This window comes from Drosophila yakuba, chromosome 3R (assembly GCF_016746365.2).
Source record: "Drosophila yakuba strain Tai18E2 chromosome 3R, Prin_Dyak_Tai18E2_2.1, whole genome shotgun sequence".
NCBI lineage: Eukaryota > Metazoa > Arthropoda > Insecta > Diptera > Drosophilidae > Drosophila > Drosophila yakuba.
In genome coordinates, this window is record NC_052530.2 from 10,933,027 (window position 1) to 10,961,021 (window position 27,995).

At 40.0% G+C, this 27,995-nt stretch overlaps 2 protein-coding genes across 2 annotated transcripts; one reads left to right on the plus strand and one right to left on the minus strand.

Annotated features, from left to right (window-relative positions):
* Nucleotides 1–130: 130 nt before the first annotated feature.
* Nucleotides 131–27,987, minus strand: LOC6536336. Its single transcript, XM_002096884.4, has 4 exons — nt 27,851–27,987; nt 26,000–26,649; nt 2,314–2,371; nt 131–2,158 (listed from the first exon to the last, which is right to left on the minus strand). The coding sequence occupies exons 2-4, from the start codon at nt 26,342–26,344 to the stop codon at nt 2,013–2,015; spliced, it is 549 nt and encodes a 182-aa protein (XP_002096920.1). The 5' UTR covers nt 26,345–26,649; nt 27,851–27,987; the 3' UTR covers nt 131–2,012.
* On the plus strand, nt 20,938–21,679 carry LOC6536337 (chromobox protein homolog 1). Its single transcript, XM_002096885.3, has one exon. It carries the CDS (start codon nt 21,022–21,024, stop codon nt 21,541–21,543), a length of 522 nt encoding a protein of 173 aa, XP_002096921.1. The 5' UTR covers nt 20,938–21,021; the 3' UTR covers nt 21,544–21,679.
* Nucleotides 27,988–27,995: the final 8 nt, after the last annotated feature.

Below are 27,995 nucleotides of genomic sequence, written 5' to 3' on the forward strand. Positions count from 1 at the left end.
TGCCCCAGTTTGTCAGAGGCACTTTGCTCCAGTTGCTCAAGTTCCTTCGGTTGAAGTGGCCCTTGAGCAATGGGGCTCATTAATTCAGTTGTTGTTCGGGAAATAGGAGAAGAAAAGAAAACTAAATTGGTTTACTTTTTTGCTTGTTTTTATTGAAGTTTATTACTAAAAATTTAAATTAAAATTGTTATTGGAAATACATATACCATACATATACATACAATTATTATTATTAGTGTTGTAATTGTAATTGCAATTGGAATTTTCTCGTTTTGTGTAAATCGATGAGAATGTGAAATCAAATGATTGCATTATACGAGTATGTGGCCAAAAGCAGACAGTTCGCCCCGAACAATTTATTTTGCAAAATGTCCGAGTAAATTTGCCGTTATATAATATAATTAAATGAAAATCCGATTTACTCATTTTGTTAAGTGGGCGCTTTTAATCATATGCAAATTATTCAAATGTGAGCATTAAATGTGAGTACACAAGCTGCTTTGGTTTTGAGGAACTAACATTTAACATTTGTATATGTATAATCGCATCTCGTTTTGCATATTTGCATATTTCACACATTTGCTTTGCTTTAATATAGTGAAAGCCCTTAGATCTAAGCACTATGTTTTGTCGTAGGTATATATCGTATGAGTCATCATATTTTTTTTTGTTTGTTTATAAGTATTAATCGTTGAAAATATTATTATTTGTAAATAATTAAAAATGGAATCGCGTAAGTGCTCTCTATATATAAGAAAATCGTTAAGAACTTTCATGTTAATTCACTTGGGTTCACTAAACGCTCGGTAAATCTATGTAATTCTATTAATTAGTTCTTTACCTACGTTATGCCGAATGGTATCTAATCTCAGCTAGACTTTGCTACAAGTATTTTATTCGTGAAGATCAATTGGTATAATCATTGCGTTGGTTTCTTTTTTGTTTTTGTTTTAGTTTTAATATTTAATTTAGAATCTCATGAACAGTGGAGTGAAAACGTCTTCGATTTTCTTTAGTGTTCGCTGCTGTTATCATAATTCGTACGACCTTAACTTTACTTTCACAATGGTATTTAACAAACATTATTTTTGTTTTCCTTTTTGCAAACAAAAAACAACATTTGCTTAAATGGCTTTATTAGCTTATGAAGTAACATAGAATGGAATAGATTGCCAGCAAATATTACAGTTCCAAAGTGCAAACTCACAGACCCCAAAATAAACTCACTGTGACTTTGACATTTGCATAATATTTGTGGACCTATATGCAAATGATAAAAACAAACAAGTAACTTGCAGGATTCCTAAGTATTTAATTCCTACGTTTCGTTATTTAACCTTAGGTGTACTATAATTAGTATGTTCATGAAATGCATTCATTACGAACTCGGCGAAATTCATTGATGTTCTTTTTTTCTCAATATGATTGCGATTTCTTATGTACTTTCGACAGCTGGCATTTTCTTAAATGTAATTTAATCTCTCTTTTTAATTTTATTAATGCGTTTTGCGTTTCTTTTTTTCTCATTTTTTAACACGACTTTAGTAGTAATTTGGCATTGCAATTGGTTTTTCTTGTGAATATGAATTAGTTAAGCTTTCGGATGTTTCGACACCCCTTCGTTTTCATTTACCAACACCTTTGTGTTTTTTATTTGGGAAGACAGTCAGAAATACAAAGCCTCAAAGTAATAACAACAAACATGTGGGCAAAAAAAAATATATATATATATTTATATAAGTGTATACTCCAAATTTGCACAAGTTAATAAATTACAAAAAAAAAACAGGTCAAATGGTTAATTTTCGTGTAACTTTGCGTTATCGCTTCTTAGTTTGATTAGGTCCCGTTCACAGAATTTTGTTTGTGTTTTAAATATATATTTTTGAACATAAAATAAATGCTAACGGTTGAAATTTTATACACTGTTGTTCACTTGCTGCAAAATAATACAAAATCAAGTTAAGAACCGAGCGAAGATTGGCTGGATCTAAGTGGATCTGAGGAGCCACTTAACGTCGCGAGTTCCAAAAATCAACGATTGTGGGCCAAGCCATCGAAAGGAGTGGCAGGATCAACAGGATGAGGGAGTGGGCCAGCTGGGTGCCGGAATTGCAGCCGTCCTCGGTGCAGCAGTACGTTTGTGTCTCCCAAATTTCTAATGTAATAAACAGAATTATACATTTCGTAATTAGCCAAGTTCAAAATAATTTAGTTTGCGGTTGCAAACAATCCACGTTTATTTGCCCAATATTTATGCCCAATTAGGCAGTTCAATTAGCATTTGGTCAGTTGAAAACCCGCCTCACTCACCTTTTTCCACACACTCGGTGGCACAATCGCGAACGGTGGACAGTTCACTAACGTATTTCTGAAAGAAAAAAAACAGGTCGGGAAATAAAATATTACTATTTGCAATTGTGGCTTTTGGCTTAATATTTGTGACAGCTTAATTAAATATCAACCGACTGCTAGTGCATATGTACTGTCAATAAAATACCATTCTGCTGGTCAACGGGGCGTATGAATGCCATTAAGTTGCATGCATATATATCATATATATCATATGACTGTTTATGGCTCTCGCCATCAATATCAGTAACAATAATCAGCCAGAGATGTCAATTGTATTGCACATATTAATAGACATTAAGAAAGGATTTACGTCGTTAACAACATGTAAATAATTCATTGCATTTGTCAATTTAATAATAATTATTGTAATAAATCGGAAACGTATTTAATGCCGTAAATATGCAGGACTGCTCAAATTGATATAGAATAGTTTTACATAAAATAAATCCGCCACAATTTAATATTAATTTAACATTAATTAATATTGTAAATAACATGACTGGATCTATGCCTTTTTACTCTAGGAGTGGAGTAACGGGTATAAAAATTGTGTAAACTCTAGCTAGATAATTTCAATGAAAAATATTTAGTAGATAGATAAATGAAAAATAGGCAACTTGTGTTTTTAAATACGTTTGCAAATAATTGTCTAGGCAGACCATAAACTTGAAGTAACCACAAACAAAGCCACCGAAGTTTATAGGTAAAAATAAACATTTTTACGGCCTAATTCTGTTTTGCAAAATGGGATTAAAAAGGACGAGGGACCTTTGTTTTGATGGCATAATGTTTGCCATGCGAATTGAGTGGCTATCACGATAAGTAGGTCATAAGTAGGTTATCCTAAGAGTCCTGCTGACCGAAGTAGATTTCAATCAAACCCTAAAATAGCCTTGCTCACTTTGATGTCTAGGTATGTGAGGTGGTGAATGCAGTAAAGAAATTATATATTTCACTCACACGTTTTGTGTGGAGTCGGAGTTTTGTGGTCTAAGCCACTTTTGATGCTCTTTTAACGACGACATCGTGAGTTCAACAAGGGGACATTGCGGCACGAATAAATAAATATAAAACACATCGTACAACGACTTCGTAATGTACTTGCAACCCAAGTTACAACCACAAGCTGGTCCTAACCATATACGTATATATATTTTAGCATATGGCTGGCATTAAAGTTTACGACAACATAAGCAAGGGACACTAAACACACACACACACACACACACACACAAGCACAGAGATAGTCAGCGGGTCGTGTTTGCCAGCAAGGACATAAAGTCGCCTTTTTAAACTCACAAGTAAATTGAAAAATGGAGCCTACTTAGCAGCACACCAGTGCTCTGCGGCCCATTAGGCAAGTAATAAACATGTTCAATAATTACCCTGGGGTGTGCATCGTTGGGCATGTGAGTGTTATTCTTCGGCCGCAGCTAACAACAATGTACCTGCCACCTGGTGCATGGTGCAGCATGCAGCATGCAACCAACAATACAAAACACGTGTTCGCAGCAGCAGGAGGCCACAAGAAAGCCGTGCTGCAGGATCAAAAGGAGGAGCAGCGGAAGGCAGTCAGCCGAGGCAGCTTATGGGGCACTTAAACCGCTTAATCGATTGAGCCGAGTGCTGGGGCTGTTGGTGATAGAGGAGGTAGAGGTGATGGTGTTGGTGATGGTGTTACCACCAGTCGGACGGACGATGTGCAACAATCCGAGTCGTGAACCCCGGCTAAGCCATTCCGCAGCACTTAACGACTTTGCGTGCTTATCGCCCGTTCGTACATAGCTGCAATTCTGCAGTGGCAGGACATCTGCAGCTGGCACTGCACATTGGCAGCTCATACTTTATGTAACAGGTCCGGCGATAGTGACCGCTGTAATGGACTTGCCACTTGCCACCACACGCAGCAAAAAAAGTGCAGTTTACAACCAAATTCAATCTGATAGTCAGGGTTTTTGCATTCACATGGAAATTCGAAGGTAGTAAATCAAATTGGTTTGCAACTGCAGCGCCGCAGAGTTTTGTTAAATATTTATATGCATATAGTATAGAGCAATACTAAATGGAAAACCTCAAATACTTTTCACATAGTGCACTTTTTCAGTTTTTATTCTGAGTATCTATAATATGGAAGCAATGATATTAAAAACGTTCTGATGACTCATACAATCTGCTTGTTTTTCTGTCTGCCTCCCATTTAGTACTGTTGTCTTATTAAAATGAGGCGACACCTAGCACATCACAGCGTGTCCTTGTCCCCGCATAATTTGTGCCACTTATGTGTGGCAAGTAACCCAACAAAGCTCCTGGGCTCCTGGGCTTCCAAAAGGGTAAGGGTTCCATTACGTTAGGCGCTGCCACAAAGTGCCTGTCTGCAAGGGTTGTGGGGCTGAGTAATGTGGCTAATACAGATAATGAGGGGATAATCACCAGGGACACAAACACTGTGCTGACATAGGAGCTACTTCTACTACATGGCATCTGAAGTGCTATGTGAAATGTCTATAATTTCTCATGCAATTCAAGTGACTTGCCACCGAAAATTCAGCAAACTTAATTTCCTATCGGTGAGCCAGTTGCACAGATTTATGCATTTGGCCTAGTTTAAAAATGAAATGCAAGCTGAAAAAAAAGAGAAAAAGATTGGCAGGGGCGGTGGTGGGCGTGGCTATGGTCTGTCGAGCACGTCGGTCCAAATGCAACTCGGCATGTTATTTGGTTGTTAGGGCAAAAGTTGGCCCAAAGGAAAGCACGAAAAACGTAGAGCAGCAGAGCAATAATCTTGAGACAGCCGGGGAAAAGTTCCTCCACAGCCTGTGTGCTACTTTCACTTAAGCCAGTTATATCATCTCTTCTGCTTAGTTGTGATTTGAACAACCGTACAGCCAACCCTTGGCATGCAACCCATACCCACTACCCACTACTCACTATACCCCCAAAATACGCAAAACCCATCCAAGTCAAGCAGACAGCAACTGATGATGACGTTGATGATTTCAATTTTGCATGCGACTGACAGCAAAATGAAGAAAAAGACCTCTGAAAAACTAAAAGACGCAAGTTGCACAAAAAAAACAGAAAAAAGTGGTAATGACAGGAAAGTACTGCCATTGCAAAACGGAGAGAAAATGAAAAACGGAATTGAAGTAGTACCTTTCAGGATCAAATAAGGGAATTCCCGTCGATCGTAGCGCAAATATTGTTAAGAGCAAAGAAAAAGTATCTAATAATTTCAGTAAAATATCATTTTAATTTACAACGCATTAAATGTGCATTTAAATATTAAAGCGTGATGAAACATATTTTCATAATGATTTGTATATAACTATTTTTATATTTATTTAAATTTCTATATTTAAAACTTGTTAGTGCCTAGAAGAACTTTTCCATGTGCTACTGAAACAACTGATTTCGAATTTATTTCGATGTAATACCCAAAATACCCACTTTATACCCAAGGGTATAAGGGTATAACGAGGATAGACAGAGAAAAAAAGAGAAAGAAAGAGAAGGAGGCAAGTAAACGAGCCACGACGTCATGAGTGGCAATGGCAACTTTGAACAGTGGGCATGTGTGGGTGCATTGCGGCTGCGTGTGTGTGTGGCTGTGTGTGTGTTAGAGTACGGACAGGTTGCAGGCATCGTCCTTTAGCCATTTATGAAAATTTCAAGTGTTCGGGGGCAAGATGACAGCCTCTTAATCTTGAGAGGGCAGATGATGATTTGCCTCAAATCATGTGTGCTCCTTGCAAGTGCATGTGTCCTTAATGGCGGTGAGTCCACGAAGAGCTTATGGAAGCACGATGGAGCTTATGATGCACGATTATTCGCAATTTTATTGTCATAACTAAATTGCTTGGCTTCTCGGGGGTAACAACACCATAATGGCACCTCGAGAAATCACTTAATGGATTTTGTTATGCAAATGGGTTTAAGGATATGCCGCATTATCCTTGAATCACCAAGCCTCGTTAATATTTATCTAGTAAGCTGAATAAATCCTGTTGAAAGGATTCCGTCATTAAAATCATCAACAACGCTGGTCACGAACTCGATGGAGAAATCCACTCGAACATTTCTGCGACATTAATTACAAAGTCGTGACTTATCAAACGGCCATCGCCATCTGCATTCGAATAGCTGACTACAGAGCTATGATTTAAAGACCCCAAAAACAAATGAGCGCTTTAATTCAATTGCAAAATAAATTTTCTGGCGAACAATGAGGGAAAGTGAGAAGTTCAGTCATGTGAACGGCAAAGAAGCAAAGAAACGCAATGAGGCAGACACGGCACACAAAGAAAAGTGATCAGGGAAAAGTGCAATGCGAGACACTTTTCCTTTGGAAAGCAAAAGCGAAAGCGAAATCGAATTCAAAAGAAAGAGGTGCCCCGGCCAACTTTCGGGTCTCATATGCATTTGCCAAACATTCGCCTTCAATTATTAAGGCACAAACTCAGGGGCTCAGGTGTTGTGACAGCCCCACCAACCCAGTTTCGCCTAAAAAACGTGGAGCTGCTGCTTTCTCGCTTCACTTGCCACATTCAATGAGCACGAAAAGTTACTCTACTACACTATACACACGTACATATATATATAGTATATGGCAGGATGCAGCCTCGCTGCCTCTGCTCCATTATCAAAATGCAATTTCATCAATGCTGGCTTTGAGACCTCAAAAAATCCGGCCAGCAACAAAAATGTTAAAATGTCTGAAATTTGATTTTCCCTCCAAGAGCTCAACGCTCTGCATTCTGTTCTGGCACTTTGGCGTGCTGGCATCAGTTTTTTCGGCTTTCCAGCTTTCAGCATTGGGCTTTCAGCAGCGACTCACTGCGAGTGCCACGACCCCATTTTCGGCCATCTCTATCCCAATCCGAAGCCCAATCCTTGCCAGCAGCCAAGATTCACAAAGCGAGCAGCGAGCAGCGCAGCGAACACTTTTTGGCAGTGCACTTTGTTGTTGCATGCAAGCCATGGCAACACCATCAATCCGTTTTGGGCCAGGAATTTGATATATATACGAGTATATATAAAAACCAGCTCGTCATCCTGCTAAAGTTGAGCTCTCCATTTGCGGGTCGAACATATATATTATTTTGGGCATATATTATTGGGCCGCGGGGCGTATGGCGTAATGCAATAAACTGATTCTGTCTGCATGTCTTTTTGTATGAGACTCAGCCGCAATCAAGGACAAATTAGTTTTGAATACGAAACAACGCCGAGGGCATGAATTATAGATGAATTTGGCCTTAGCTTTTAATTAATCACGGACAGCAAATCAGAAATATTAACAGGAAAATGCATTTAGCCGGAAAATAAAAGTAAAGCCTTGGGCTTTTTATACATTTTTTGACTATAAAATTCATCGTTATAGGTTGGTCTATACATTTTGGTTAAACTTCTTCAAAAAAATAAATAATAACATACAAATTTCGCATACTTTAAGTACAGAGTATGCAGAGTCATCGGAATATTTATATTGCCCATACAAATAAATTGAAAATAAAGACGGGGGCTAAAGGTGAAAGCTTTTCTGCGAAATGGAGCTTAAAAATAAATTTCGCTGAGGCGAACATTTAATTTAATGGCACCATTTCGGGATAAGCCTGACAAGCCAGTATTATGTGCAGCAAAAGTTCAAGCGGGTCCATCGAAATGTCACATCAGCTACATTTCCCAACTCAAAAAGTGACGCCTACACTAAGGCGATACCCAATTGCTGCGCCCCTAGATTGCCCTCATCATTGTCAGGTTCACCTTTCTGGCCCAGCTAAGCCATTTGACCCACATCGCACCATTTGCCACATAGATAACAGGGGGCAAAGGCTGATGCGTTGGCAGAGAGGACGTGCCACAAGCATTTGTGCCACTTTCTCAAGCCCTAAGATTAGAAACCCCTTCCACCCAAATGCAAATGTTTGATTTTTCAGTTGCGGCAAAGCGATTGGTATGGCAGGCCATAACTTTTGGCCGATAAGTTGAAAGGGAACAGAATTCACAGCAAGTGTGTACTAATGCATGGGCGAATGGCAGCAACAACAATTGCATTTTATGTCCATTTTTGCCACACACACAATGGTCAACATCGAGCGACAAGCGGACAACCGGAAGCCGGATGTATTGTCATTTATTTACAATGGCAAAGCTGCGCCTGTCCGGCACACTTATCGTCCGGCCATTATGTCGATGCTTCACAGCATCCAGTTGCCACTTGCTGTTGTGTGCAGAGACCAGTGTCCATGTGGCAAACAATGGCAGCTGCTTGCCACTGCACTTGCAACTGCAGTGGCAAATGCCCACACATCTGCTGCAGGAAGCAAATCCAAGTGGATAATCAAGTGCACGAGCGATAAAAAGTACAAGAAATAGATAGAAATGCCGGCTGGCAACACACAAGGATGTCCCTGTTCACGCTCCCACATTCCAATGTTTTCGTATCCTTACAACTGGTATCGATTGGCAAAACTCCTTGGGCCGGACTCGGTAAGTATTTATTACAACACTTGGCCACAAGCTTAGGCTTTGAATTTGTGGGAAATTCTCAAGAGTCAATGCCAAACATTACGCAAGGCAATGATTTAAATAATTTACAGTGGGTAGTTACAGGATGCGATGTGCTAAGCTGCTGATAGATGTATTGATTTCAATTATATAAATAAATTATCTAACTGAATAGCTAATAAGTAAGCTTGAGAAGATAAATGCTCCTCACAAAACCCATTTCATGTACATCTCACTGAGGGAAATAAGTTTATCGCCTGTCTTCCAAGACACGTTATGAATCGTCAAACATTCCGCAGAGGTCTTGTTCTACTAGTGGCTACCATCTACCATCTACAATCGCCTCGGAATGAGTGGTTACATGGAATCCTCTTGTGCATCGGCAGCTGTTGGCATGTCAACATGTAATTGACACCGAAAACGACAGCTCGGGGCTGCTGGATGCAGTGTCTCCAATGGACTTATGGCCACTGTCCTTGGGCCAAACTGTGGGCAGGAGTAGACCATTAGGTCCTTTGAACGCTCCCCTTACTCTGCTTAGTGTCAAGCTGTGTGGTTGAGCTCGTGAGTTCAGCTGGGAAACATGATGCTGCATCATGCGTTTTTGCTGGAGGTTCTTCTTCCCAATCCTCAGACAACAATGTAGTAGGTGGTTCCGCATCTTGGGTTACATGGAACAAATGAAAACTAACAGGCCATTAAGTGAACGAAATTCCAGCTCAATCAAAATATTAAACTGAAATTGCAAGCCAAAAAATTTAATAAATATTTTTTTAAAACTATGTTACTATGTTTAACCACTTAAAACAAATTTCTATTGAATGATAATTTGCACTGCGCATTTCCCGAACAAGTATCATTTTTATTACCAACTTAATTGTTGAAATCAGTTTCAAAAGCAAAACCGAATAATGAATTAAACAGGGTGTGCTCTAATTAGGAGCCCAAAATATACAATATCTACTACATACTATTAAATCTTTTGAATATTTTTCCCGCGCAGCGAAACTTTATCGGAATTCATTAGTGGAATAGTTTTCGGCATTTTTCCTATTAAAAGCAATATTAAATATTCATAGATAGCGATGTACGAATTCAATAAGCACATTTAGCCCCATAAACTTCACGTCGCCAAGTTTGCCTACGTGAGCAAAAACGACCAACTTTGCTTGCATTAATTTGCGTTAATTTCGAGAGCCGGGCAAAGTTGAACGAATGGCATAGGCAATCGCCAAGGAAAAGGACAGGGCACGCGACTAGGACTTTGCCCAGTCAAGCCAACGCCACCTAGTGTAATTAAATTTGATAAATGATGGCACTCCGACCTCGGCCAGCCAGCCACCCACTGAATTTGCAGCCCACTGGGCAAATGGCAGGCAGCCAGCTGGCGAACTGATTCTTGGCAATTGCTCAAGTGTAAACGATCTGCGATTGGCTTGCATTCGATTCGATTGTGGCAATTTCATCGGGGACTGATGACAATTATGCGAGAGCCGACAGTTTATGAGTTCTTAGTGCGTGCGACAGCTGGCCTTTAATTTATGGCGACTAATTTATCAGGCCGAGGGGAAACCTTTGGCAAATTAATTTGCAACAAAACTTGATTAATGTCGGTGTTTATGCGGCATTTGGAAGTTCGTATGGCTATGGGTATTGGTGCCTTTTTCCACTTAAACTCCGAAACGAAGAAGAATCGGTAATTAATTACACATGGAGCGCCGCAAAGTATGCAGTGAAACCGAGAAAGCGGCCATGCTTGCGTATTGCGTATACGCCGTGTGACCCAGCTTTAAAGGGTTGCCTTCGATGCGGGTCTGTCTATATGCGCACAGCATTTACATTTCAAACAGATTTATGGCACTTAATGGTCTTTTAATTGCGGCATTAAACACAGGTCGTTATTTCTTTTTTTTTTCCACTGACGCACCTGGTTTACAAGTGATTTCAATTAAATAAGTTCAAAGCCAAATTGCAAGGCTATAAATAAATACCGAACAAAGGAAAAATAATTGAAAATTAGCCGGTAAATTCCGAAACTGACACATCGATAAATCTCTCTCTCTGCAAAACATATTTTTGCACAGTCAATATTGGCCTTCTCTGCGGACGTTATGACACAAAATCACATACAACATAAATGTACATATATAGGGTACTATTTTGCGTCTTTTATCTAAATGTTTATTTTCAATGAAATTTCGGTGCAACTGCATGTGCAATTATAGAGGTGTTTGTTTTGCCGTGGGTTATATAACAACAGCTTTTGTTTGTGCTCGCACATCATTTGCCATTCAAAGTGTAGTCAGTGAAAACATTTCACAATCAAATTTGCATAAGCACAATACAAATATAGACTTTAAATGGGCATTATCACACCCTTGGGTATCCTGACACGTATCGAGGTAATCAATCAATTAGACCATCAATCACCCATTGGGACTAAGTTTTCGGCCAACTATGTGAATCCACTGAGTTCAAGCCATAAAAATGCGCACACACATTGATTGATTGTTGCTGTCTCGAATTAAATGAAATTAAAGTGTTAATTTGGCAATAGCATCACAACATTTGGGCCACAGCAGCTGGCAGAAGAAATTACCAAACAATCGACAACTTTTCTTTGGTCACGGCGGTTGCCCTTCTTAACTTTTCAAGTGGAACGAAATGCTGGCGCACACATACACATACATACACGAACACAAATACAAGAAACACACACACTCTCACACACAGTGAAAGCTATGTGACCCAAAAACTTTTACGACAATTCCATTTTAAGAAAATGTTCTAATGAAATTTTCGCGGATCTCTCGCAGGTATTTTGTTATTTATAGTTTCTGCAGTTGCGAAACCCAAATTTTTCATTAGAGGTGAAAAACTTGGCAACTTGTATATTCCTGTGAAAAGGGGTAAATGTTGCACTTTCGCAACAATCTTTTGTCGCTAATTAATTTAGTTTGTTTCTTTGTTTTTGCGCCACATATCTGGATAGATACAAAATGGGTTTCTCTAAGAAGATTCCAGGAGAACACAAAATTCAAACAATTAAATTAACCGTATAAGGTAGGAAAGAGCAATACAAATTTAAAAAAAACCCGAGGGACCGCTGTAGCAGAGTTGCTCGACTATAAGATATGTGATTCGCTTTTCACAGCGGGTGGCAAACTCATCAAAAACGCAAACAGCAAACAAAAAAACGAGATGAGATGAGTGCGACATTCGAGCGTTAAAATTAACGAGTGTCACAATTTACGTGTGTGTGATTTACGACATCAAATTTTCAACTCCAGCTGGCGAGCATTTTGTATGGTTTTTCCGCCCCTTTCTCACGCCATTTTTCTTTGGACCCTCCATTAAACAGTCTGGGGCACAAGGTCGCTGGGAAAACATGGAAAACCACTTGGTAATTACTATATATACAGGCATTTGTTTGCCGCACTTTTATTACTTCATATTGTTGCTGTTATTGCCTGTCGTTTGTCAGCCGTGAAGCAAAAGTCCTTGCCGCTTGTCGCTGGAGCTCGTTAAAATTAATTAACCCTGCATACATTTTTTCATTAAACAGAAAAAATATGAATTCGCTTAAGAAATGGCCTCTATGAAATGCGTTTGATCATTAATTATGCCTCTTAAGGCTTACGTCTTCATCACAGCCAAAAATGGGACATCATTAACGAAGATATATATCGCAATGGACTTAAACCGCCTCTAAGATTCGCCACAATTAGTCGGCTTATTCTACGTACGTAGACTCGTGGTTTAGTTAATGTCAAGCAGACCACATCTGCATCACATTTCCATCTGCAGTCGGGCTGTGGTTTCCACTCATCAGTATGAACATTCAGTGTCTTACCATAAAATGTTGCCATTATTATGCAGGCAGCTGGATACGTGAATATGCCAATTTATTGTAATACGCCCAATTTACACCGCATATTCCACATAAACTTGTCGAATACGTGCAAAATTCAGCTTGGAAATTGCCGTATTTAGGGTTTTATACTTACGTGAAAGGCGGCAGATATAAAAAGACAAATGATACGCTCGAAATTCTGACACTTAAGCATATGCATGTCGCAAATTTCATTTCGCATATGCCTACAGTGGTAAGTCAGCATATGGACAGACTGGCAGCCAGACCACATGGTATTCCGTTTAATGAGTTGCCACTGCACCACAGAAATGCTGTCAATTATTCTGGTTGCGATTGCCACACAGCGACTGCCACACAATGCCATTGTTTGCCGCACTTTCCATTCGAATAATGCGCCACTAAGCGTTTTGTGCGCCAGCGTAAATCATTTCGAATCAAAATTGTGTTTGACTGCATAGGCGCATATATCAAACAGCAGAACACTTCTCGTTTTCAAAATTCATAGTTTGTGCTACTGCAGGGCAATTTAATGGCAATTGTTTGTGAAACAAGCTGGCAAACTTATGTGGAAGCTCAGCGAGTTCTTAATTTCTAGACCGAATAATGCACATAATTCAAAACAAAACTGTTCTATTTACGGATTATATTTCATTGACACGAAAGAGTTAAATAATTGACTCAGTTGTGAGCTAGTTGAGTTAGCATAACTCACATGCACTCGCAACCAAGTTATTTGTGCTATTTTCGCCTCTACAATCTGTACGAAATTTAGTTGCTTGGCTTCTTTGCAGTTTTCCGCCGTTTTCCCTCACATTTTTTTGTGTGTGTTTTCCCGCGTCGTTTTCCCTGTTTTTCTCTTTTTTCCAGAACATTGCATTTCTATTATCTCGTGTATTTCTTTTACATTTTTCCAACGCTCAGCATTTTGTTCAACTGCAGACTCTTTATTTTTCTCGTTCTGGCGCAAATCTTTGAAATATTTTAATGTGCTTTGCCTAGATTTATGAAGAGCCCTGCAACTATTTTTGCGCCTTATTCACTTCCACTTAAAAAGGCGCCATTACCAGTTACCAGTTACCGCCTGCAAATAATGCTCTGTTTTATATGCTTAAATCTCTCGGCTCTTCGCTGCGGTTTGACTTTTGAGCCCATGGCGAACTGAAGGAGTGTGAATGAGCGATTTGGCGGAAAAGGGGCGTGGCAGTCGGTTTGGTGTGCCATTAAGTGGCTTTCGTTTGCAGCTGATAAATGATGCCAGTTGGCCTGGCTCATAAACATTTGTGCCCTGTGTGCTATTTCGCCAAACAATGAAATATGATAATCGCCAGCTTGGTTGAGTCCATAAATCCCATCGCCTGCCTAAATAAACTCCTTCAAATGTATTCCTTTCGCAGTTAGCTTGCATAAGTAAGGTAATCCACTTCAAATGTGGCCCTTAAATGTCCAAACTACCAATGCAGCAACATTAGTTTGTTTAAATGGCAGGAAAATAATGTTAATATATATACATACATATATAGATGGACTTGCACATAATTAAACTAAACCTTTCACATGAACGACATGCAAATAATTAAATAATGTCATTTAGCTGCCGCAAAATGTAGTAATGAAATTAGTTTTCGTGGTTGGAATAATTTTGCAGCTCAGGGCTCATGTGAAATGATTCAGTTTAAATTGCGCACGAAACAGCTGACGGATAAAACTCCGGAAAACGGAATCCTTAGCCCGAACAAATGATGCCGCCCAGACCGGAAGTGAGCGAATTTTTCAAGGCATTAGCAGATCTGACATGACGACGGACCAAAGTGCTTGGGAACCAGGTGAAGAGGACTCGTTGCAGCATTGCCACGTAAGCACAAATTCCGCGCCATAAATCACGGGTAAACAATTTTTTGTACGTATCTTTGTTGCCCTGGATAAAACAGCGCAAGTGGAAAAACACCCGGAAAACAACGAACGCAAAAACGCAAAAAACTGAACTGAAAAACGTATAGTGGTAGTTGCGTAACTGGACGGGGCCAAGAACGAGGTCAGGTCCGAAAATGAAAACGAAAAAAATCGTAGGTAGGAAATCCAAAAAAGGGCAGCAAAAAGAAAAAAGAGGAGAATGGAATGGAAAAATTCCAACGACACAAATCAACAGCGGCTAAATTGAACGTCAACATGACTTTGATTGTTACCTGCAAGTGTGAGTATATGGGATGCATATCAGCAAACAACTGGCCGCCCAGCTAGATAGATAGTTGCATATACACCAGATACCAGATACCAGATACCAGGTGGATATGGCAGGATAACCAGGCCAAGAGATCCGACGATGTGGCACCAGGACGCAGAATGCTCTGTTAGCCTAGTCAAACACATAGTTCTGGCGCACAATTCACAAGCCGGCCAACAACCACAAGAATCCCATCGCATTCACATCCCTCAAATTTTGCTACCAAAAAAAACTAAAAAAAAAAAGAAGCAAAATCCAGTTGGCAGCTGTTTCCTTAAAGCAAAGACCACGATGGACCCACCGAACAAGGCTGGGCATATAAAAGGCGAAAATATGCCAAAATGTCATTCACAAGCATGTGCAAAGTATGTCGTTTTCGTCGTCCGTTGAAAGAAGCCCCCCTTAGAAATTCTATGGAAGCTCCGAGGGATTGCCATGTGGTGATGGCATCGGGGGAAACTATAGGCAAACAGACAACACCTTGGCAACCTATAATTCGGCACAGAGACCAGCCAGCAGGCTTAAGGATTTTTCCACAGAGACGCTGCTTCTTGGAATCCAGAGTGCTGAGGAATGCCTTTCAGCTAACCAAATCGAAAAAATGCAAAACCACTCAGAATATTACTTCAAGTTTAGTTAAATATGTACCTTTTGGCCTCTCTGTTTCAGTGAAAATTAACTTAAATACTGTTTTTTTTCAGGTATCTGCTCATTTACATAGCATTCCTCTATTTAGTTGAAATGGGTGTGAGCATGTGTGCCAGAAAAGTGCAGCCAAGCGGCAGTAAAACGGTTTGGCTTTTGAAAATTTTCGACATTTACGAATGCATTGCGAGTTGTTACGCATTTGGCGCTCTTCTCATGCACTGTCGCCTACAGTCAGATGGCTTTAGGGGGTTAAGGAAGGGGTTAAAAGCTGCACCTTTCACTGGGGCAAGCCATATGTTTATTTAAATATCACGATGTACCAGCTGCGGAATATCGCCATAACTTTAATAAGTGCATTTAGTTTGAGTGAAATGTATATACCTTAGAAAACCTTACCAACTAACGTGCATATTAAATGGTTTCATCTAATGGCCAGCATAAAAGTGACCTGACCCAACTCAACTTTGCTTCCCAGGTGAGTTGACCCAAGGGAATCACATTACGAGAACTACAATCCAACTAAGAGCTTGCCAAAATGAAGAGTAATCAAAGTTAGCAGTTGGGCTGAAATGACTTTTTGAATAAGTTAAACAGCTTTGGTATGATTGTGATTAATATTAATGACACTTACGCCTCGAGTCGCCATAAAAAGCCAACTTGCAGCACCATTACGCCTAATGAACCGCATAACCCATACCCCTTAGCCCCAGATGGCAAGACAATGGCCCAAATTGCAATGCGGCTGGGAGATGGGCACATAAAAACTGCAACAGAATTTCCCCATTTGCCTGGATCCTTTTTATGCGTTTTATTACGTGCAATTCCACATCCAAAGGACCAGCATCTGGCCCCCAGGACAATAGGATAACAGCATACGAATGACTGCCAATGTCGATGGCTTCGTTTATGACCCACATGGCCCACTTACCACTTACCACTTACATGGGCGGTCGTTGATCAAGATGGAATTTATATCGATGTTTCCGGAAATTTTGCAACTTGTCACAGTTCTGAAGTCAAACCAAATTGCATTATACACTTGGGTAAAATACACGAAAATTGTTAAGAGACCAGAGACCAGAAAACAGAAAACACCGGGCTTAGACCGACAAGATGAAGGTCTGCAAAAGGGACAAACTTTTTGATCAAAGTTTCCACAAGGAATTTCATATTTTCGTGGTTGCCCTTTCAAGAGGTCGGCAAGTTTTCAAACACACATATCCTTGGCAAGTGAGGGAGTCAACTGGTAGGTCATTAAGCTTAAATTCTGATATTTTTAGTGTAAAGAAAAAAGTTAACGATAATTCAACACAAATTAATAGGAATCTCACACAAAAATATATCACAAATCTAAAGTTGTTATTTATTGCCATTTTATAAAGTACAATAGTTGCACTTGCACACCTTTCAAAAAGAGTATTTTAAACTTTCATTTGCCTTAACTGATTTTGCATAGTTCTAGTTCAGTTGATGTTGTGTGTTTACTGATAACTTTTGTCGAAAACTGAGTTTGCCAAATACTTTGATTTCCACTTCCCCTGGGCGGAGGAATCACTATATCCGCACATTGTTTGGTTTTGCCAAACAGTTGGCAAGTTTTCCATGAAGCCACCACAACTTGATTGATGGTGTTGAAAATTTTCACTCCGACTTTTGAGTTGATTAATATAAATGGCTGCCTTCGCTGGCGCAATGCACTCGGACAACCAACGAGAGCCATGTCAATTATTAATCCAAGAGCCTGCTATCGATGGCCAATATGCCAGCGTTTCCGGCCAAAAGTGGAAGCGCTGCCGTCGGAAGCCGGCAATTTGCCAAGGGCAAGTTGAGTTGAGTCGAGACTGCGATCCGACGCTTTAAGTGACTGCAACGCAATCTAATAAAAAATTTTCCGCTGGCAGAGAAACTTTTTTCTCCACCATTTTTTTTTTGTCTTTTTTGCGCTGACAATCTTTTTTATTAGTGTTTTTTTCTTGTTTTTTTTTGGTTTGTGCGCCAGAGGATGTCGTTGTCATAAGGAAACTAAGGATTTCCGCTTTGGCTTTGCCCCGTAAGCTCAGCATCAGCTTCATAAAATATAAAAATTTCAGTGGATGTTTGGATGTTGTTGTGTGACACACACACACACACACAGACAGACAGACACACACACAGGCACAGAAAAGGGCGCACAAGAAATGAGTGGAGAAAAATTATGTAAAAACTTTTTGGCGAGCACGTTTAGCCACGCCCCCGGTTATTAGTTGGTCACAGCTGTTTGGCCAAAAGAAAAGCGGCGAGTTTTCCGGGAGGATCAAGGGAAATGGAGCCCAAGAAACACGTTTCCAGTCGCACTGCTGAGCAACCATTTTTCATTAAGTTTTTCGCGCCATATTGCCTTTCATAAGTTATATACAGGAAATAAATTTTATTAGTGTCTTGGCAATTGTCTGTCTGAAAAGAAATGATATAAATTTCGAGTCATAAATTATGGCCAGGCGCGAAGACCCAAAGAGTGTCAGTCTGTGTGCTCGATGAACTGGGAAAGTGCCTTTGACGTGTGCCAAGCGCATTATTTAATCCAGTCTTTGGGGTTTTGGTGTTTTTTGGAGGCAAAATCGGTAAAGCCTTTATCAACAACAGCTTCGCCTCGTCAGTGGCACAACATTCTTTATTTGACAGGTCAAAAAAAGAGTCGACGAGATAGTGAAAATTTTACGTTTTGCATACGTGGCGTATGCGTAACACGCCTGTAGCTACAACGGGATACATATATGTATATAGAAGTTCACACTGCCTGTTTTTTCAGTCGTCTGGGGAGCTAATAAAACTTATTGTCAGCCACAGTCTGACCCAGTTTTCGTGTTTTTCTGTTTGTATTTGCTGAATCCCCATTGTGTTCGTTTGGAATAATTTGAATTTTAGAATAATGAAGTCACAAAATGTCAGTGCGCGTTATCAAAATCATTTATATGCGAGAGCACATTCTTTGGCCATGGAGGTCGCTTTTTGGCCCATGTGCCAGCTGCCAGTTGCCAGTTGCCATATTTTGTGGCACTGGATTTTAAATCGCTTACAATGCCTCAACAAACTGAATGCAAAGAGAGAGATAGTTTGGCCAGCCAGCCCAACTGGGAATGCCAGAATATTCATGTACGTATATTTGGTGTGGCTGAAATAAATGAATTATTGTTCCTGGCGTTGAAAAACTTTCTGTGCATCATGTGTGTGTGTGTGCTGCTGTGTTAATGGGGCTCAGTTGGGAAAAGACCTTAAAAACTGAACACTTTAAGTGAGACAATCTGATATTTGGTTTCTATGGGTTTTAATTAAAAAAGTGTTGATTGCATGCCATAAATTCATTTATATGGAAGTAATATGCAACAGCATCAGTATTGTTTTCTGTAAATGGGCGGAATTTATTTGTATAAGAGTTGAAAATAAACGAAATATAAATATGTAAGTCATGTGGGCGTTGAAAAAAATAAGGAAGAAAAGAAGATGAATGTAACAATCAAAATTCATTGCCTACTTATGAGCGCACGAACGAATTTGCCATCTGCCATTATGAGCGCAATACTGTCAAAAACAAGCACACAATAATTATAATGATGATCAAATAAAACTGGAAATTAGCCCAAAGTGTGTTAAGTCAAGCGACGAATCCGAACAAAGGAACTAATGCCAACCAGCGCCGAAGGCAAAAAGAGACAGTAAAATTGGCTGGAAGACAGCGGCTAATGAGCGTGCGATAGGAATAAAGGAGTGGTACGCGGCCAAAAGCCAAGAAAAGTTGGCTAAAAGGCAAAGATATCGCAGTACTAGTCAAATACCAGAATACAGAGAGCATTTCGCTCGATGGGCTTGTGGCAAGACTAAGCGTCTTAGTGGCAAGTTGGGAACGGGGTAAGAGCAAAAAGCCGAAAGCAAAACAAAGAGGAGCGACCAACGCAGATGGCAAAAAGAAAAACTCAATTGCCGCACAAACTGAGCCGCCATTGTTTTCTTAATTGAGTGTCTTTTACGAGTGTGTGTGTGTGTGCCAGTATGTTTGCTTATACATGTACATATGTGGAGTAGCTGTGTGTGTGTGTGTGCAGCCAGGACACTCTGCTCATTGCCGCCTATCTGCCGGCGGAGTTCGCTTATCAATTACATTGAATTTACCCAGGCACAAATGGCTTTTAGCCATTCTTCGATCCAACCCCACCACCCCCCGCCACCCCCAGCAATCAATGGCTGCCGGAAATGATGGCATAGGCAGTCACATTGACTCTCGTGCCCACTGCCACCTCTCCGCTTCCGTTGCTTCCGATTTGACGCTGATTTCACAACTCGCCGCACGGAAATTGCCCGCCCTCCCATTTATGGCTTCAGTAAACAGCCGCACCTCCTTCCTTGACCCTCACCCCCCATACTCGATTTTCGAATCTTCACTGTACTGCACTTGACGAAGGCAACGGCGAACATTTTATTATGTATTTTTCGTGAATCTCCAGCACCATCGTGCTTCATAAGTCGCCTGATTTATTCTGTCCACGTAGCGCTCACTGCACAGTTTGATTGCCACATTCGCATGTAAATCCTGGCCTCTAAAAAGTGTTCTAACCAAGCGACCCAATCCCACAAATCTGTCCCACGTCATCGCGCATAATCGAGCTTTTAATTTCGGGCAATAAAACTTTGCCGATTTAATATCAGGTACGTGGCGCCTTCATGCTACAAAATAAAGCCATAAAATGTGGAACTGACTTCGAAGGCAGAAAATCACACAAAGTTGAGAAAAATAAGTATGAGTATAAGTGTAAGTGTAACACCTTTCAAATCGCTGAAACATATTTCCCAATTTATTGTCAAGCGATATATCAACGATTTCGGTGGCCTACAAAGTTTGCCTTTAAAAGCAAGAGATTTTGTTCATTAAACAACTTGATACCCGAGACCAACCTCAACAAAGTTTGTTGTACGAGTATTTCAAACTTTTCGAAGTTTACGCATAATTTTTTACGATATTTTCCGCAGTTTTTCCTTTTGACGGCTCATCGTATTCTTATTGTTGTTCGACAGGACTCACCCAGCATCCAAGGATCTCTAATAGATTTCCGGCAAACAATTTTATTCACTTTTTGCTATTGAATTGGTTATTATTAATGCCGCATTTCCTAAGCTGTTGGCATTAAGTATATGGCTAACTTTTCTACTTCAGGATATTAAATGAATTCATTACAATTTTCTTTCGTAGTTTGATATCTTCTTGGCAAAAAAGATATTAAAGTAGTCTAGCATTAAAAACAAAACTTGTTTGCACTGAAAGTTAAGTATCAACTGTAGATAAGAAGTTGTGTAAAGGTTTTTGGTTCTGACATTGCTGTCAAAATTTGAACTAGTTAAAAACAACAATACTATTTAAGACTATTTAAAAATAGAAAAATATACAATGGATTCAGAAGTCGATAGTGGTGAAAGCATTTCAAATGTCTCAGTAATTTCAACGGACTCCGATGAAACTGAGGAATATATTGTAGAGAAGATTTTGGATCGAAGGAATTACATGGGCCAAGTGCAATACTTGGTCAAATGGCTAGATTATGCCGATGAAGATAATACCTGGGAATCGGCCACAGATCTGGATTGCCATTCCCTGATTAAATCGTTTGAGCAAATAAGTCTGAAGAGGGCGCAAGATCTGAATAATCTATACGAAACTAAAGCTAAACGGCTGAAAATTGATCCTTGCTTAGTTGTAGATAGTCCCTTTAATCATGGATTCACAGCTCAAGAAATTTTGAAGGGCTTTACAAATAATGGTGAAATATCGTTCCTAATTAGGTTTCGGCATCTCGATGAACCTCAGGTGGTGCCAAGTGAAATGGCATATGTGGAAATACCGCAGATGGTTCTGAAATTCTATGAAAATCATTGCAGCTTTCAGGATTATTTAAATAATTACATTTCCTGACTTGCATAGTTTATTTCTCAGTTTAAATAAGTAAAACGGACTGATTTGGCGTCCCAGAGAACTTTAAAGTGTATGCTATACTTCTTGAAGAGTAAATAATAAAAGGTGTCCCTTGGCACAGCATTACAAACAATAATGAAGGCAAAATGCCAAGTTTTAAGTGATTTTGGGGCGTGTTTGCCCGGCAGGCAGCGTAAACACTCCTAATTGCAACAACAGTGCCGGCAAACAAGGGTCAGGAATGTACGACAGCCAAAATGAAGCGAAAATATTTGCATTCCGTTTTTGTGGCCATTCCCTTGTCTCATCCCAAGTCCAAAGTCCAAAGTCCTAAGACCCATTTCCCTGTTTTTGGTTGATGGGGCGTGGCCGGACATACTTTTGCCCTATATATTCGTGTTTGTTTGTCGGCATTTGGGGTTTTTTTTTGGGGGCTTTGGCTTTCCAGTTGCGTCTAGTGGGCACGTAGCCACAATAGCAGCAAAAAGGTTTCGTTTATGCCTTCTGCACTTTTGCCGAGAATTGATACTGCAATATCCGGCGGAGCAAGTTGAGCTCCAATCAATGAAGCCTCGTTTTTTGCTCTTCGATTTTGGTGAGTTTATGTCGGCCAGAAAAGAAACTATGATCTATTCGAATTGATAGGCACACGCTCCATTTAAACTTTTGGAACTTTCTATTTGGCGGTATTATTGCACTAAGTGTTTACTTGACCGAAATGTACTCTCTGTAGATACCCAATCCATGGAACTAGTGGAGCATTTATTCACGGTCTGCATCTTCAGGTTTGGTGTGTTTAAAAAGGTAATATTCTTTGTTCCCCATTTCCACGGCAATAATTGAAAAAAAAGAGGGAAACAAAAAATTAATTTGGCGCCTACATTCTATGCCCCACACTCCAACACATCCACTGGCTTTTGTTTCGCTTGAGGTCAAGGGTTAAGTGTATTCACCCATACATACATACATACATGATGACCGTATTTGTTTACGTGCCTGCGTCGACCCTCAAAACAATGGACTGCCATTGTTTTTGCTTTCCTCCCCGCGGACTCGGCACAAGATGTAGATTAGGTGTGCGAAATGAGGGCAGATTTATGCTACCCTGGAACTCATCATCGAAATTATGAATTATGCAGTTGGCTTTGCCTCTTTGGCTCTTTTTCGGGCCTCGGCTAATTTGAATATAAATTTAACTCATAAATATATATAAGACGATTTCCGGCAGACGGCGCCACAGCGAATAAGTTCCTTTTTGATTTTTTTTGTTGGGTGTTCTTTCGACCTAAGTAACTAGCTTCAAGCAAATAATCAACAAGAAAGCCAAGTAGTTGGCCGAAAAACACGAAGACATCAGGTCAAGCAGTCAGCGGGCGAACCGCAAAAGCAGCAACTGTTGTGAACACTTCAAGTTTTATGGCCAAAACGAGGGCCGGAGGTCGGTTAATATTTAAACAAAACAAAAGTTTCGTGTTGCAACATATTTTTCCTTTCTTTCGGCTAATTTTCGAGGAGGGTATCGTCATCATCTTCATTATCATCATCATTGCCATCTTGGCGGGTCTTTACTTTGGCGGCTTGGCATAAATTATGCTGCTAATTAAGTGTCTGTGAAGCTGTTAATAACAAAATGAAGGGCAATTATCAGGATGGCGGCAAAAACGAAAGATAAAAGCTAAGCACAAATACTTAGGGCTTACTGGATAAGCGCTGTGTTGGCTTTTGTGTTTTTCTTTGAAATGTTCGCTACATTTCACGGCTACAAGATGGTAATAAAAAAAAAGGTGTGGAAAAAGCAGATTATAATAATTAAATAATTTAAATAAATACAAACCAATAAACAAATAAATAGCAAGAAACGTTGCTACCAATTTAATAACATTTATTGTTTTATTTTTAAATAACCGGACACGATAGCAAACTGAAATGGAAACATAATGCTCGCATGCATGGAAAAACATTGTGTTAAACGATTTTAAATATTCATTTGCTCGTTATTTAAATTCGATGTATAAATATGGGTTATAAACCATTTCATATTTACTTTCATGCATAAAAATAGTGATTGGGATAGTTAGCTATGTTTGTTGGCAGTACAAAACGATCTTCATTTTAGCTCTGCCACCTTTTTTGGCCAAATTAAGCCTGAATTTATGCACTTACACCCATAAATTAATGTCACGTTCAATAATTGTTAAGTAAAGAGGGAATAAAATAAATAAATGTGAAATGTGCAACATAGATGCACTTTTTGGGTACATTGAGTAGCCGCACTGTTGCCATAAATTTAATATCATTTGCTGTTTCGCCAAGCTGCCAATTGCAATTAAATGCAATTTGTTTGCTGCGTAAAAACGACACATTTTTTGTTGCACCACGAGGACGAGTGGGAAAAAAGCCAGAGGAAATCAAATTTAATGGCACAGCGCTATGGAAAAAAAGACAAAATGAACATCCTTTTTTTTGTATCCCCAACCACCGATTATAAAAGTTGCGAAATGTGTGATAAATAGTATATGCGTTTTCAGTGATTTCCTTCGCAAATTCCAAACCCCACGAAATACCCAGTTCAAACAAAAGTGCGGGCGGAAAAAATGGGAGTCCTTGCAAACTAAATTATGCCGATGAGTGGGCGGTGTGGGCGTGGCCCGATGAAATGAGCGGGACGTGTTAACCATCGAGCGCCGCAGAAAATAACAATTTATGTGCCACCCCAGCCCCCAAAAAAAAGGAAAAAAGGCGGCGGGTGAATCATGGCAAAGATGTGGCTGCAATCGGCAGGCAGTTGGCAGCTGTGCATGGCAAGTAGGTGTTAAATATTTAATGATTGCCAAAGCGCAAACAAGCAGGATTCGCAGGATGTGGCGCCTCTTCTTCTCCTCCGTTGCAATTCGTTAAGTGCTCCGCACACACACTCGCACACACACAGAGGCACTCACCGCATGCCACGCCCACTGGAGGATTGAATGCATACAATATGCGGCAATTTATGCGCACAATTGGGCTGCCACGCCCATAATCAGGCACACGTACCGCCCACCCACTACATAGATCGTCAGCATGAGCAACCGAGCAACCGAGCAAACCGCTCGACGGCCACAAAACTAATTGAAATTGCCAGAGCAGTCGGATGGCATTAGTTTACCTTGCTCCCCGGATGGATGGATGGATGGATGGTTGGATGTGCCCAAGGAGGCCGATGATGCCATGCTGATGAGCAGGCGGGTTTGGCACTCAAAAAACAACGCCGCCTCATTTTGTGTTTCATGCAAATTGGTACACGGCGCGTATACGTAACGCAGTCACAAAAGACGTGAGTCGGTTTTAAGGGTCCAAAGCTTTCAGCTAGTTGGCTTAGATGGTGGGCTAATGAGTTAAGTTAATGAGCTAAGTTATTCAACTCACTAAAAAAAACATTTATAAATGAAAAACACATCAATTTGGCAAGTTTTCCAAAACTTGAAAGGCAATGCAACCTATTAAAACTTATTGAGAAAATGAAACCAAATCCTAAGTTTATATCCTTAAAGCAAATCAAGTTATAAAATTAAGTTATAAAATTAAGTAACCCGCTAAAAGATAGTGTTTAGTAATTACTTAAAATCAATATGATTTTGGTATTACAAATTCCATTTGATTGTCTTCTAAAACTGCTGGGAAATAAAACCAAATCGATGTGCTCACAAATCTCAATCGACCTGGAAATTCAAATGATTCACTTTGTCTTTATAACCAATTTATCTTTCTATTTCTTTTTGTTTTTGCGACGAGCACTGAAAACAAAACTGTGACAACAGCAGAACTGCCAACGATATTACTTCGTAGGAGATATACAGAGATAATGCCACACAGAACACACACAATCAATATGGGCACGGGCGAAAAACAATAAAATGGAAACATCAACTCGAGAAGTCATCGATGGATGGATGGCAGGAAGGAAGCGGAAAGGAGCAGGGGGAGCAGGAGGAGCAGGAGGAGCAGGAGCTGGTGGACTATCGCTGTTTGCCTCTTGGTTTGCCTTTTTGCTTGCGCGGACAATGACAACAATGAGTAGCAATGAACCAAAATGAATGAGTCTATAAATAAATGAATGCAGCGTTTCCAATTCGGTTCAATTGGTCCGGAGCAAAGACAAAAATAAATACGCTGGAAAAATACAACCAATAATGGTGAGCAACAAAAAAAAATCTGCTATCAACGAAATTATACAATTGATCAAAATTGTATTCTCTTTGGATTTAAGAGATTTTTCAATACTGCGTTATGGAATAAACTCTCTGGTTCGAAACTTTTGAAATTGATACAAGGATTCAATTTAAAATATTTCCTAAAATTTAGTTCCAAAGTGTTCTAGGGTTTCTTTCCCAGCGTATTTTAAACAATTACAACTTGTATGCTACTCAATGTATTAAACTGATATTTTCGGATCACTGGGGATAGTTGATGCACTCACCACGCAGAACTTCTCGCTCTTCTTGGTGCACTCCTTCAGGTAGAGATGGGCAATGTCCTTGGTGTAGTTGGTGCAGGGCGTGATGGAGCCCACGCCCTCGTTGTACTGGCCGCACATGTGGCACTTGAGCCCGTCGGCGACTCCCAGGCTGCCGCTGCACAAGACGATGGCCACCAGGATGGCCAGAGCTTTCACATGGCCGCTGGACGCAATCGATCCCGATGCTGATGAGAATGAGTATGAGGATGTTGGATGCATATGCATTGACGAGGCCTTGTGCTCGTCCACGTCCAACGAGTTGACAGCTGCTTTTGTTGACATTGCTTCTTGGTTGCCGCTCGACATTTTCAAATGAGTTTTGACCTTTACCACAGAGTTCACACTCACTAACACACTGCCACCAAAGACACACTGACGCGCTGACAAACTGACACACTGACGAACTGACAAATGGGCAGACTGAAGAACTGACAAACTGCACTCACTGAAATTGCTATTTTCACGTTGTTCCTCTCAGTGGAATCGTTCCGCTTTTTGGAAGACTTTGTTTCTACTGCGACTATTCGGTTAATACATTAACTTAATTGTTGTTTTTGTTTGTTTATATTTTTGTTTTAACGTTCTGACAAAGATCTTCGACGATGTGTGTGCTAAAATATTAGACATTTATATAATTTATTATTTAGGCCAGTCATGTTATTAACTTTATTGCTACTGCAAAATACTTATTTAATGGGACATCTTGGCAAGCAAAAGATATATTTAAAATTATTAATAACCCTTTTCTAATAAGTAATGTGTTTATTTCCAGCAAAGAAGTGGCAACTGTCGCACTTTCTTCCAATGCAATTTTATCTTTTTGCAATTCACGGTGCCGAGTAAGTCACAAAAGCCTTCGATGCTCTGGTAACTTTTGTTGCATGCACCTTTTGTTTGGAATGTTACAAATTGCCAGCAGATGCCACGCCCAGTTTTCCATCATTTTTTTTTTTGATTAAGCCCATAAGCATGTAGGCCACGACCGCACAGGGCCACACGTTTTTCTCGAAACTCGAAAAATTGTTTTCAAATTGCTTTTGTTGTAAGTTAAATGCGCGAATGCGAGTGTGTGTGTGTGTGTGTGTGTGTGTGTGTGTGTGCGTGGCGGGGGAGGAGGGTAAATGTAAAGGGGTGTTTGAAAGTACTTTTCTATGCGTTCAGCGTTCAGCGTTGAGTGTTTCCACGAATTTTTCCGAAAATACTTTGGGGAACGGCAGGAGCTAGCCAAAATCGTATTACGGATCTCATTGTGTTCTTTTGTTGCCTACTTTTGGGCTTTGATTTGATTTGCTGAAATATATATGTATGTGGGGCTTCGGGGAAAAACTGAGGAAAAAGTCGGTGCTGGATCAATTTGGGGCTTGCAGTTTCTGCTCTTTTATTCCGCTTGAAAATCAGCAAGCCCTAGCATCACGCATACGCCGTGTGGCCCTCGCAGCAGCAGCCAATTAACAAGTCATTTCTGTTCTTCCTTTTTTATGTGTTTCTGTTTTTTAATTAAACGAATGAATGCAATGAGTTTTGGGTCCATCATAATGGGCGACCTTCCGCATTCTGTGCTATGGCAAATGCAATATTTTTTTCACATTTTTTTGGCCGCCTCAATGGCAAGCGTAAAAACACAAAAACAGCAGAAACATCGTCGACATGATCTTTGGATTTGAATTTATGGGAAAAACTGTGTTTTATTCTCGCTAAAAGATATCACAAGCGTTTGTATAAATTGCTTTTTAAAGAGATTTCAATCTTGATTTTTGTTTAATTTGTTTATGCTTTTGTTACACTCTGAATTCAAACACAAAACCAACGGACATAAACTTTTGAATTATTTCAAACTGCGTCCGCCCAACCGTGCGTTCCGTCTGAGTTGAAAATGTTGACTGCAGTGCCAGAAGTTGAAGCCGCGGCCGTAGGACCATCAGCATGTGGAAGCATCCGCAGCAGCAGTATCAGCAGC